The sequence below is a fragment of the Camelus ferus genome, chromosome 8 (genome assembly GCF_009834535.1).
Source record: "Camelus ferus isolate YT-003-E chromosome 8, BCGSAC_Cfer_1.0, whole genome shotgun sequence".
In the NCBI taxonomy this organism is placed as follows: domain Eukaryota; kingdom Metazoa; phylum Chordata; class Mammalia; order Artiodactyla; family Camelidae; genus Camelus; species Camelus ferus.
The window spans coordinates 25,066,191-25,078,802 of NC_045703.1; the positions used below are offsets into that span (position 1 = coordinate 25,066,191).

General features: G+C 42.4%; 1 protein-coding gene across 12 annotated transcripts in view; it reads left to right on the top strand.

Moving 5' to 3' along the window:
• The window catches only part of ANKRD6 (ankyrin repeat domain 6), a 198,199-nt gene that overhangs the window by 103,540 nt on the left and 82,047 nt on the right, over nucleotides 1-12,612 (top strand). For 10 of the 12 annotated variants that reach the window (XM_032484585.1, XM_032484587.1, XM_032484586.1 and 7 more), the window contains exon 1: nucleotides 5,373-5,389. Coding sequence is in view for 2 of the 12 variants with exons in the window: in XM_032484594.1 (XP_032340485.1) it covers nucleotides 5,270-5,389 (120 nt within the window). In the remaining 10 variants the exon portion in view is untranslated. Of the gene's footprint in view, nucleotides 1-5,126; nucleotides 5,390-12,612 lie in introns of those variants that run through there. The other 2 variants (XM_032484594.1, XM_032484591.1) reach the window with 1 other exon arrangement.

Consider the following 12,612-nt stretch of genomic DNA (forward strand, 5'->3'; position numbering starts at 1 on the left):
TCCAGTCAAAATCAACTCCCTCTTCATTTCTATGATTACTCCAATTGGGAAATTGGTTTTCTGTTGCTTCAGCAAGTGGTCTGGAGGACACACCGGCAATGTTGAGGGCCACTGACCGCACTTGGAACAGCTTTGCTCCTTGTCTTCTCCCTTCTCCCTTTGCTGCAGAGACTCTGTTCAGAGGATGATTTTTGAGACAAACTATGGGTTTACAAATGTCGGGAATGGCTTCCCAGTCAGCCCCTAGTCCCCTGTGCTGCTGCAGATGCTGTGCTGGAACTCTCTGCTGAGGGCCGTGGAGTGTCTGGGTCTCCACTGTTCCCACAAAGCGAGCATTTCTCTGACTGCTGTCATAAAGGCAGTTCTTTACAGATTTTAACCCTTCCTGCGTCCTTCCTCCCTTACAGCATGTACATTCATCTCTTTGTAGTACTGCTGAAAGAATGCAAAAGAATGAGCATTGTTCAAAAGCATTCTGCCCATCTGTGAATCATCCCCTGACTCGTTGATCAGAGCAGTGTTACAGGTCCTCTGCTGGCAGGAGGGAGCAGTCCAACAAAATCTGAAGACCCGAGACTTTCAGAAGCTGTGCCAGGCAGACTAGGCAGCCACAGAACATTGCAAGCTGAATGAATGTCTTAATAAGCTTTTAGATGGGATCTGACTAGTACTGGCAAACGAAGCTCAAAGGGGAAAGGCAGCAAGCATTGTATTGTAAATCACTGCAGACCCTTGAGCGGGACAGCCCCTGGAATCTAATGATCGCTCCAGGAAAGAATTGACCGCGGCTATCCAGCAACAGAACATGATGTAGAGGACAGACCCTGGGATGTGAGTATGATCCCTCTTCAACACAGGGTTTGGACCAGAAGGAGCAAAGCGAGTTATTAAAACTGATGGCATTCCCTAACCACCGGTCCCTGGGCACGTGGACCGTCTCTGGGTGGGTTGTGTATAATGCTTGCTGGGACTTTAGTTTGCAGGTTTCTGCTATGATATTTTGCCTGTCAGGATATTGGTACTGGGGGACTTTATTGTAAATCTTCAAGATAACAGCATAAGCAAACCTCGTAGACCTTTTGCTGTAAAGAGAAAAACGGTCGCGTCACAGAGCAAGCAGCTGTGTGGCCCTCTGGCATTTGTGATGAGAGACAGAAGCACTGGCGAATTGGAGAGCAGTGAAAATGGGGCAGTGGGCTGGGAGGAAGGAGGAAACTCTTAGGAAGCTAAATCCCTTTCTGGATTCATGATGTTCATTGCATATTTATGATCATGCATTTATTTCACTTCCGCTAAGAACTGGCAGCTTGTTTGCATTTAAGGTTTTTCTCCAGAAAGCTGTGGAAATGAGCATCATGACAAAGAGGGATATGATTGATAGACCTGGGGCAGAAATTCCTGACTGCCAGCAGTGGGAAGTGTCTTGAATGATAGCTGATCTATTTGGAAGCTGAAGCCCAGATTCAATGAGGGAATCGGGCTGCTGCAGCCTGGGTACCCAACAGGTTGGCAGTGAAGTTTAACTCCTTAATTGCAGACTGGTCACTACCCCTCTGTCTCTCTCCCCTTCCCACTTACCATTCAGGGGTCCGCCATCCTCCTTATCTCTCTCCACAAGCCCAGTTGCTTCCACTCGGCCTGATTTGTCAGTTCAGAGGTATCGGATGAGAAGCCAAGTATTCTCTCATTGCAAAAGGACGATGATCATTGTTCTGGATGGGAAGTAAGGATACCAAGGATTTAGGGCAGTGATCCTGAAAGAGGTGGAGAGGAAGATGAGGGGGTCCCCCAACCTTGGGAGGGGGTCAGAAAGGAAGCAGAAAAGAAAACTCAGCCACATTGATTCCTCCCTCTGCCCCCCTCTGCTGTGTGTAAATGAAAGTGCAGGTGAATGTTGGAGGTCCTAGCAGGGAGGTTATTACTGGATTTAAATTAAGAATGAACTTAAGATAAACTTGAGATACCCAAGCTCACAGGGATGGTGCTAGCCAGCAGCAGATTAGGAACTGGAAACCTAGGATTCTGTTCCTGGTTTTGCAGGCAGTTTTCTGTGCAACTCTGGTGGGGGGAGTATTGAAAATCCCATAAGGGACCTATCTGGGAGGCTGCCCTCTGCCTCCAGCAGGCTATGCCTTGACATTTCATTCTCAAGTAGCTGTCACTGAAAGGCCAAAGGAAAAAAAACTCTGACATTTGTGCTTGGCCAACATTTTCTCACAAACGTAGTATTTCTCTCTCTTAAAAAAAAAAAAGGAATAGTAATGTGTGCTGGGCTGGTAAAGGGCTATTTACCAAAGGTAATTATGGACAATCTCAGTAGCTTGCAACCATGGCAATCAGTGCACCTCGGCTTTTGTCTCAGTGTCTGCGAGGCTGAATTTATTGCATGGGACAGGAGGGAGGAGGGGGAGCGGCTGTCAGTGTGAGACAGGCCTGTTGACCTGTGCTTCTGTTGCTGGGGAGACCAGACAGCACTGCTGGTCTGGACCTCGTGACCTCGGCTGATGGGCTGCACTGAGGTTGCACCAAGGAGATCTCTATCCCCAGGAGTTAAGTGATGTAGTGAAATAGAGAAATTTTAGCCATGACGATATTTGTCTGAACTGGGCCATTTTACTTGAGACATTCATATGCCTGTTGCAGGAAAGATTTGGGAAAGGGAGGCTGGCATTTTAGGTAGAGTGCCCAGAAATAACAAATGACTAAATGAAGAAAAATGTGATCCTGGGAGGGAGAGCATTTAGGAAGCCAGGGCTAATTTTCTGCATTTTCCTGCCATTTGGACCTGGAGTGCTTTTATAGGATTGGGGCAGTCAAAGCAGAAGCTCAGTGTAATTGGTTTGAAGATACCACAGATTACCTGAATAAAGAAAGACAGTGTAGCCTATGTTTATAAAAACAAACCACTTCCAAACAGTGGAACGTTCTGGGAAACAAAGCTCAAACTACAGTTTTCATGGCGATCCTGGGAGTTTCCAAAGGCTTTTCCAGCTCCATTTCTCTCTGTTTTGAGTCTCAACTGTATTCTTTCATTGGCTCCTTCATCCAACAAGGATTTCTGGTGCATCCCAGAGATCTGACTGTGGCTGAGGGAGGGGTCTTCTGCTCGGAGCACGTACCTTCTCCAGGTTGGTTGCACTTCTCATGAGCCTGGTGATCAGAGCAGCGTGAGTGGATGAGGGTTCCTTCTCTGTCTTTCCTTGCTATTGTTTACCCACATTTTGGGCAACAGGTGAAGGACAGGGAGAAAATTTGATCATTCACAAATTGATTAGAGTTAAGAATGACCTTTCTGAAGTTATGCTATTCACATTGGCCAATACTCTCAGGGGTAACATAGCATCTTTAATTCCCACCACAGTCCTGTCATTCTGTTTTACACATGCACGTTTTAACCCCAGCCAGCAGAGCACTTGGTGAAACGGCCTGCCTGGATGTCACAGTGAAGGGGAGTCCGAGTGGGTTCCGTCCAGCCCTTCCCAGTCACATCACAACCAATTCTTTAATCTTTAGAGATTGAAAGGAGCATGGGGTTTGCCTGGGAGGAACTGTAAAGGATGTGTATCCTCTGGGCCTTCAAAATCAGAATGTGTGGTAGGACTGGAGATTCTCTGTGGTCATAGCCTTTTCTTTCTATTTGCGTATATTGGTATTTTTAGTAAGTACATTTTAAAACAAAAAGAGGCTCACACTTTCTTGTTGTCCTAGCAGGAAAGGGTCAGATCTGTAAGCATTTCTTCTTCAGTCCCCCAAACCCTTCACCTTTGATATAATTCCCAATGGCTTTGTTTTGCCCTAATAGTGGCCCAGGGCTAGTAGAAGGAGTCAGTGTTTATTTTTTATTTATTTATTTATTTTTATTTTTAAAATTTTAAATTAAAGTATAGTTGATTTACAACGTTGTGTTAGTTTCAGGTGTACAGCATTGTGATTAAGTTATACATATATGTATTCTTTTTCAGACTCTTTTCCATGATAGGTTATTAAAAGATGTTTGAGATTTGCAAATGTTAGCCACTATATATAAAAATAGGTAAAATCCCCCAAATTTCTTCTGTATAGCACAGGGAACTGTATTCAATATCTTGTAGTAACCTTTAATGAAAAAGAATATGAAAACAAATATAAGTTTGTATGCATGACTGGGACATTGTGCTGTACACCAGAAATTGACATATTGTATCTGACTATACTTCAATTAAAAAAAAAAAAAAAGATAATTGACCTATGCAGTAGGTCCTTACTGTTTATCTGTTTTATATATAGTAGTATGTATCTGAGGAGTCAGTCTTTAAAATTCTATTAATTTGGCCATTTGGTGGAAAGAAGAGTTAAGTTTATTGCCAGTTACTACCTCCAGACCACTGCTCTGAGCTGGGGCTTAGTGTCCTGTTGGTGATTTGAATAGGCCATTTACTTCCCTCTTGTTAAGCATGGAAGCAGCACAAGCCCCTCCCTAGAGTAACTGTTTCTAGCATCTGTTTTGTTCCCAAGATGGGTTGTTCCAGCAGTAATTGGCCAGGAGATAGCAGGGGCCTGCTCCCAGCTCTCCATCTGTTCCAGAAGTCAGGAACCTGCACTGTCTACAGTGAGAAAAGGATGAAGGAAGAGAACGGGAAATGCTGGGAGCAAACCCCATGGATGTAGCTCCCTCCTCAGGATCTCTGTGGGGTGTGGTCCATTGGCACCTAACTGGTCAGGGGAATAGGCATGTTAGCCTTGGTGGACCCACAGAACACAGTCCAGAGGACCCTCCGTGGTCCTACACAGTGCAGTCACCTGCTGAAGGTGGGCCTGGAAACCAGACTATGTTCAGGGGATTGTATCAGACCTCTGCTACCTGGATAGGAATTGCAGAGCAGACCTCTCAGTTCAGGCCCTAGTCATCTGGAGGACCCCCAGAGGGAGGTGGGGGCATGGGGGGATGTTCAGCACATGCTCTGCCTTCCACTTCTAAGTTCAGGATTTGCCCTGCAGAGGGTGCGGAATTCCTGCATGTCCTGTCTCCCCTCAGATCCCCTCCTCTGCAGTGAGCAATCAGCAGATGCCCTAAAACCAAGGAGGAGAGGTGTGGCCTGTCCTGGGTGCTGAGTGGCACTGATGGCAGCTTTGTTCTGTAACCCTAGGTCCCAAAGATGGCATAGTGCTGGAAGCGCCTTCCAATGATCGAAGCATCTTTACCCAAGGTGCCTGCCCGGGCCAGTGGCGTCGTGTTGAGCCAAAGGGACTTGTCTACAGCTTTCCCGAAAACGTCTTTCTCTCCTAATTCATGAGCCAGCAAGATGCGGTCGCCGCGCTTTCAGAACGCCTTCTCATAGCTGCGTACAAAGGCCAGGCGGAGAATGTGGTTCAGCTCATCAACAAGGGCGCCAAGGTAGCAGTTACCAAGGTAACAAGAGAATAAACACTTTAGCCATTTCCCGGGAAAGAGCCTACCTCTTAACCATTGTCCATAAAACTACTGTGTTTGGTTCATAGTTTTCGAGGAAGTGGCTCTTCTTTCCCCCAGTGATGGAGGTTTGGGGAGAAGAAAGAAGGATTAAAAATGCTTTTGTTGCTCTCTTTCAAATGGAATCATTTGTAATTAGCATTTTACAGTTTTTAAAATCATAGTGTGGCTTTTTCTCACCTAGTTCTTTAGCCAAACGGACAAGAGATCTCTCTGGAGAAGTCAGGGCACAAAAAACTTAGTGTGTAGAGCGTTTGTGTGATAATCACGTTAGACAGGCCTCTGGGGAGGTGGACCAGCCTGTGGATGGGGCAGCCCCTCCACTGTGCAGAACCTCCTTGATCCCATGTGTACAGTGATGGGCTTGGACCAAGTAACCCCTGTGACCTCCTTAGGCTGATTTCACATGGTTCAGTGAAAATGTGTGGCAAGCTTTGTGTGGCACTGCTGACCCCTCACCAACAGATGACACCATGGCAGACGAGAGAACGTACAGGCCAAAGGGCAGTTTTGTAGCAAAGCTGAGGAAAGGGAGGCTCTGCCCAGTTAGGTGACAAGTGCAAATACATAGACAAAATAATGCTAATGGCAAACACTTAGTATTGCTCTAAGCACTTTCTAAGCTTCTAGGGGAGGTTCTCTTTTCATCCCCACTTTAGAGATGAGGCAACTGAGGCACCGAAACATTGAAATAACTTGCCCAGAGTCCCCCAGCTACTGAGTGGCAGAACTACATCTTGAACCCAGAGTCTGGCTCAAAGCTCCTGCTCCAGGCCACCCCAGAGAGAGCTATGGAGAAGCCAAGTTTAACTTTCAAATAGTAACATCTGTTAATCTCCTGTGGGAAAAGCCACCCCTCAGCTTCAAACACCAGTTGCAAGTCCAGGTTATCACCTGTGCTTCTGACTGACTGGTTGTAAATCAGAGGTTGCCACAACACCCCCTCCTTGGCTTAAATTAATTTGCTAAAGCAACTCACAGAACTCAGGAAAACATTTAACTTACTAGATTACCAGTTTATTATAAAAGGATATAACTAGGAATAGCCAGATGGAAGACACGTGTAAGACAAGGTGTGGGGAAAGGGGCACAGAGTTGCCATGTCCTCTGAGCGCACTACCCTCCCAGCACCTCCATGTGTTCACTAACCCAGAAGTTCCCTGAACCCTGTCCTTCGGGTTTTTATGGAGCCTTCATTACATAGACATGATTGACTAAGTCATTGGCCATTGGTGACTGAGTCAACCTCTAGCACCTCTCTCCTTCTTGGATGTCAGGAAAGTGAGACTGCAAATTCTAACCTCTAATCACTGTTGGTTTCCCTGGCAACCAGCCCCATCTTTAGGGTTTTCCATAAGTTATCTTATTAACATAAACTCAGGTATGGTTGAAAGGGGTTTAGTGTGAATAACACACTCCTTTCCCCTTTCTGGCTCTGGAGCTGTTTCAGGAACTGATGAAAAAAGACCAACTATTGTAACAAATATGCTCCCATTGCTCTTATCACTTAGGAAATTCCTAGGGTTTGGGGAGCTCTAAGCCAGACTAAGAGCAAATATATATTTCTTATTATAAATCACAGTATCACAGTGCTGGCCTTTAGAGAGATAGAAAATCTTTGGCTCCTTAGAGGTCACCCGTTGGCCTAACAGCACTCTGACCCAGGTGGTGACTGGGTTGTACGGAACTGAGGGTGAAGGGAACCATAACTCAGACATCGGTGTGATCTACCCAGAGCCCCTCCGGTCCCAGGCAGTCACACATGGGAGAAAGTGCATGAACGCTGTAGTTAGGCCGCTTGCACACACATTTTAACTCTGCTGCGTTTGCTAGTTGTGCAAGTTGCTTAACTTCTTGGAGCCCCAGTTGCCTTATCTGTAAAGTGGGGATAGTAATACCAAACCTTTCAGAATTATTATAATAATAATTTATTAAAGCACTTAGCTTGTAGTCTGCAAATTCTCTTTTTAAACAGACTGCATCATTTGCTTTTTAAAAAAGTTTTATTGAAGTACAACTTACATGCCAAAAAATTCACCCATTTTCAGTGTGTAATTCAGTGATTTTTAATGTTTTTACAGAGTTGTACAATCATCATCATGTTCTTATTTTAGAATATTTCTAATTTGAGAACACATTCTAATTTTAGAATCCCAGTAACAAATCCTTACTTGTTAGCTGTCATTCCCCATCACCATCCCCAGCTCCTGGCAACCATTCATTTACTTTCTGTCTCTACAGATTTCCCTTTTGTGGACATTTTGTATAAATGGAATCATGCATTATGTGGTCTTTTGTGTTGGTATTTTCAGTAAGCCTTCTGTTGTTCAGGTTCGTCTGTGTTGTAGCACACGTTCTCTCGCGCTGAACAAGAGTATCCCCCTGTATAGACACGCCACATTTTGTATCCAGTCATTTGGGGTTGTTTCTGGTTGTAATTAATATGAATAATGCTGCTGTGAATGTTTGTGTACAGTTCTTATGTGGACATGTGTTCTCATTTCTCTTGGGTAGATACCTAGTTGTGGAATTACTGGGTTGCCTGGGAAATCTATGTTTAACATTTTAAGGAACTGCCAGGCTATATTCCAGAGTAGCTGTACCATTTTTTCAAATTGAAGTACAGTCAATTACAATGTGTCAATTTCTGGTGTATAGCACAATATATTCATTTTCATATTTTTTTCGTTAAAGGTTGTTACATGCTGTACCATTTTATATCCCTGTCAGCAACATATGAAGCTTCCAGTTTCTCTGTGTCCTCACCAACGCTTGTTATTGTCTATCTTTTTTTTTAACATCATTTGCTTTTTAATAATTATCTTTCTAAAGGTAAAGCATGCACATAGGAGCTTTAAAAGTATAAATGTAAATGCTATTAGAAGACGTTTAACAAAAACAGCTATTCCCTAGCCTATACCCAGTCTGCTCCCCTGAAGAAAGAGCTTTAAATTTTTTAGCTGTTTTTTACCCCTGGCGTTTATCTTCATATTTCTAATGAATATGCAAATGCTACTAATTTGACTAATCAGCTTAATTTTTAATTTAAAAACAATTTAGATAATATTTCAATTTTTGTGTTGTACATACCCCTAAGCTGAATTTAAAAATATTTTTAAACTGTTTGCCTTCCGTTTCTGATTCTGCATAGGCAACCACTTTCAACTCTTTTAGTAGATTCACAAATACATCCTGATATTACTAAGTCTTGATTTTCCTGTTTTGGGCATTATGTGTTGACTTAACAATATAGAAGCTGATGATTTAAGATTTCACTTTTTTTCCCTCTCTTGCTGTCTCACACATGCACTTCTACTTCTGCAACTTAGATGACCTCCGCATTAGGTTTTTGCGTATTTTGAACACTTTCTGCCATTCATAGCTGAGCCATGTGGTATGTACTATCATTATGTTAAATTTTTTTGGTTTTGTTTTGTTTTATTGGAGTATAGTCAGTTTACTATGTTGTGTCAATTTCTGGTGTACAACATAATGTTTCAGTCATACATGCACATACACATATTCCTTTTCATACTCTTTTTCATTTTAGGTTACTACAAGATATGGAATATAGTTCCCTGTGCTATACAGTATAGACTTGTTGTTTATTTTATATATATATTAGTTAATATCTGCAAATCTTGAACTCCCAATTTATCCCTTCTTTGCCCTCTTCCCCCCGGTAACTGTAAGTTTGTTTTCTATGTTTGTGAGTCTGTTTCTGTTTTGTAAATAAGTTCATTTGTCTTTTTTTTAGATTCCATATATAAGTGATATATGGTATTTTTCTTTCTCTTTCTGTTTTACTTCACTTACAATGACAATTTTCAGGCCCATCCATGTTGCTATAAATGGCATTATTTTATTCTTTTTTATGGCTGAGTAGAATTGCATTATATAAATATACCACAACTTCTTTATCCAGTCATGTGTCAATGGACATTTAGGTTGCTACCACGTCTTGGCTACTGTATATAGTGCTGCTATGAATGTTGGAGTGCATGTATCTTTTCGATTAGAGTTCCCTCTAGATAATATGCCCAGGAGTGGGATTGCTGGATTATATGGTAAGTCTGTTTTTAGTTTCTTGAAGAATCTCCATACTATTTTCCATATGGCTGCACCAAACTACATTCCCACCAATAGTATAGGAGGGTTCCCTTTTCTCCGTACCCTCTCCAGCATTTATCATTCATGGACTTCTGAATCATGGCCATTCTGACTGGTGTGAGGTGATACCTCATTGTAGTTTTGATTTGCAATGTTCTCCTAGGGTAATCTACCAAGTCAATAGAAATAAAAGCAAAAATAAACAAATGGGAGCTAATTAAACTTACAAGCTTTTGCACAGCAAAGGAAACTATAAACAAAACAAAAAGACAAGCTACAGAATGGGAGAAAATATTTGCAAATGATGCAACTGACAAGGGCTTAATTTCCAGAATATACAAACAGCTTATACAATTTAATAACAAAAAAACAAACACTCCTATCTAAAAATGGGCTGAAGACCTAAACAAGCATTTTTCTAATGGAGACACAGAAATGGCCAACAGGCGTATGAAAAAATGCTCAATATCATTAATTAACTTTTTTGCAATAATTTGTTTGCCTTGACGTTAATAATCATCCTGTGTTTAGTTTTGTCTCTCACCTATCACTAATCATCCCCAGATGTGTAATCTCTGGGTGTGCAGAATGTTAGGTAGCCTCTCCATTGATTCTCCCTGAAAAGATGTCCTCTGGAGGCCCCGCCCCTGCTTCAGTCTGGACAGGTGGCCCTCAGCCTCTGGCAGCTTTCTGAGGATCTAGCTTTACTCTTATCCTAGGGATTCCCCTAACCGCTTTTATATATGTCGACTTTCTATTTTCTGGACCCCAGTGTCTTTCACTTTCTCTGTACACCCTCTAATACAGTGCTGTCCAACAGAACTTTCTGTGATCGTGACATGTTCTGTATCTGTGCTAATAGAGTAACAACACATGGCTGTTGTGAACAGCTGAGCCTTGAACAACACAGATTTGATCTGCATAGGTCCACTTATACATAGATTTTTTTTCAGTAGTGACGAAGACAGTACTGCATGATCTGTGGTTTGTTAAATCCACAGATGCAGAACCACAGATATGGAGGAACTGTGGGTATGAAGGACCTAGGAATACAAGTAGGAGTTATCCTCAGATTTTTGACTGTGTGGAGGATTGGCACCACTAACCCCAACGCTGTTCAAGAGTTGGCTGTTCTTGAAATGTGGCTGGTGTGGCTGAGGAACTGAATTTTAAATTTAATTTTAACTAATTAAATTTAAGTGCTACATGTAGCTGTTGGCTATTGAATAGCATACAGAGATCTAATGTATTCTTGAGAATGAGTTCACAGGAGAGATTGATCAATTTTAGACACAATCTGTTGTCCCTTTCTCTCCCACATTCTCCCAATCTAGTTATATCACAATTTTTGAGCCGATCCATAATTAGTGTGATTATATAAATGCTGTTTATTAGTGAGCCAATGATTGTACTATCATTACATTTCCATTTTTTTGTATAACTTGCTGTGTTTCCTGGAGTTGATCATTGCTTCGATTTTTATTTTTATTTTTTTATTTATTTTTAGTAGATTTTTATTGAAGTACCGTCAGTTTTGCTTCAATTTTTAAATTTTTAAAAAATACATATTTATTGAAGTCCAGTCAGTTTACAATGTGTCAATTTCCACTGATTAAATGCTTGCTGTCCATTTTCTCTGTGTTCCTCATAATTGGATATTGTTCTGTGGGTGCTCAGAACTCCCCAGCAGACTGTCACTGTGACCTGGGCCAGGGTTTCTCTCTTACATTTCTCTATATTTGACACAGAAGGAAGGCTCTAAATTTGGAATCCAAAGACCTTGGTCCAAGCACCTGCTCTGCTGCTTGTTAACTGCTTGTTAATGTAGGCCCAGTATTCTCACCTTCTGCACTACTGATATTTTAGGCCAGATCATTCTTGGTTGTGGGAGGTTGTCCTGTGCGTGGTAGAATGTTTAGCAGCATCTCTGACCTCTATCCATTGGGTGCATAGTACTCCCTCCCCCCTAGCTGTGACAATCAAAAATGTCTGTAGATGTTGACAAATGTCCCTTGGGGGGACAAAATTGCCCCTCACTGAGAACCACTAATATAGGCAAATTTCTTCACCTTCCAAGTTCAATTTCCTTCCAAAACTTAGAGGACTTCCATCAGGATTAAATATGATAACACATGTGGCTGCAGTTGTAAAATCTTAAATGGGCACAAAATATTGGGTGTGTTTTTTTTTAACCCCTCCAGTGCCTAGCAGAGTGCTCACACATTAAGCCCCATATGTGTTGATTTTTGATTTGTTTTTTGGTGGAGGGGGATTGGGTTCATTTATTTATTTATCTTAGTGGAGGTACTGGGGATTGAACTCAGGACCTCATGGCACCCTAAGCACGTGCTCTACTACTGAGCTGTCTCTTCCTCCCTCCGTGTGTGTTGAATGAGGAGGATAATGTTGTTGACTGTAAATTGCTTACAGTTGGTGCTTACTAGGTGTCAGGTTGTAAGAGGGCTACCATGAGTATGTCTTCTAAACCTCACCACAACTGTATTCTCATTATACAGATGAGGAAACTGAGACACAGAGCGGTTAGTTAACCTGCCCAAAGTTTCAGAAAGTGTCAAGACTGGGATTTGAACCCTGGCCCATCCAGTTCAGGGTCTTTGCTCTTAACCATCATGTTTCACCTGTATGGTTTATGGCTTTGAATTGTGAACATCCCATGGGCTGCTTGTTGCTAGAACATCTTCCCTGGCATCTTAACACGTAGTATATATAATCTGCAAATGTCTCACTAACTAGTATGTTATATGCCCAGGTACTTTAATAGAGCAATATCCCAATAATGGTGTTGTACATGTGTGTAACATTGTACACTTTTCCAGTTATTTTCATGTATGTGCTGCTTACCCCTAGAACCCCATGAGATACACATATGGGTTTTCCTTTTGGAGCTGTCACACTTGTGAGGTGATGAATGAACGAGGGCATGCCAGAGCCGGCACCAGAACTGGGATCTCCGAGCCCCCATGCAGATGTCCCCTCTGTTACACCAGGGGCCTCAGATAAGGGCAGCCTCTTCTGTCCTCATGGGGATGTAG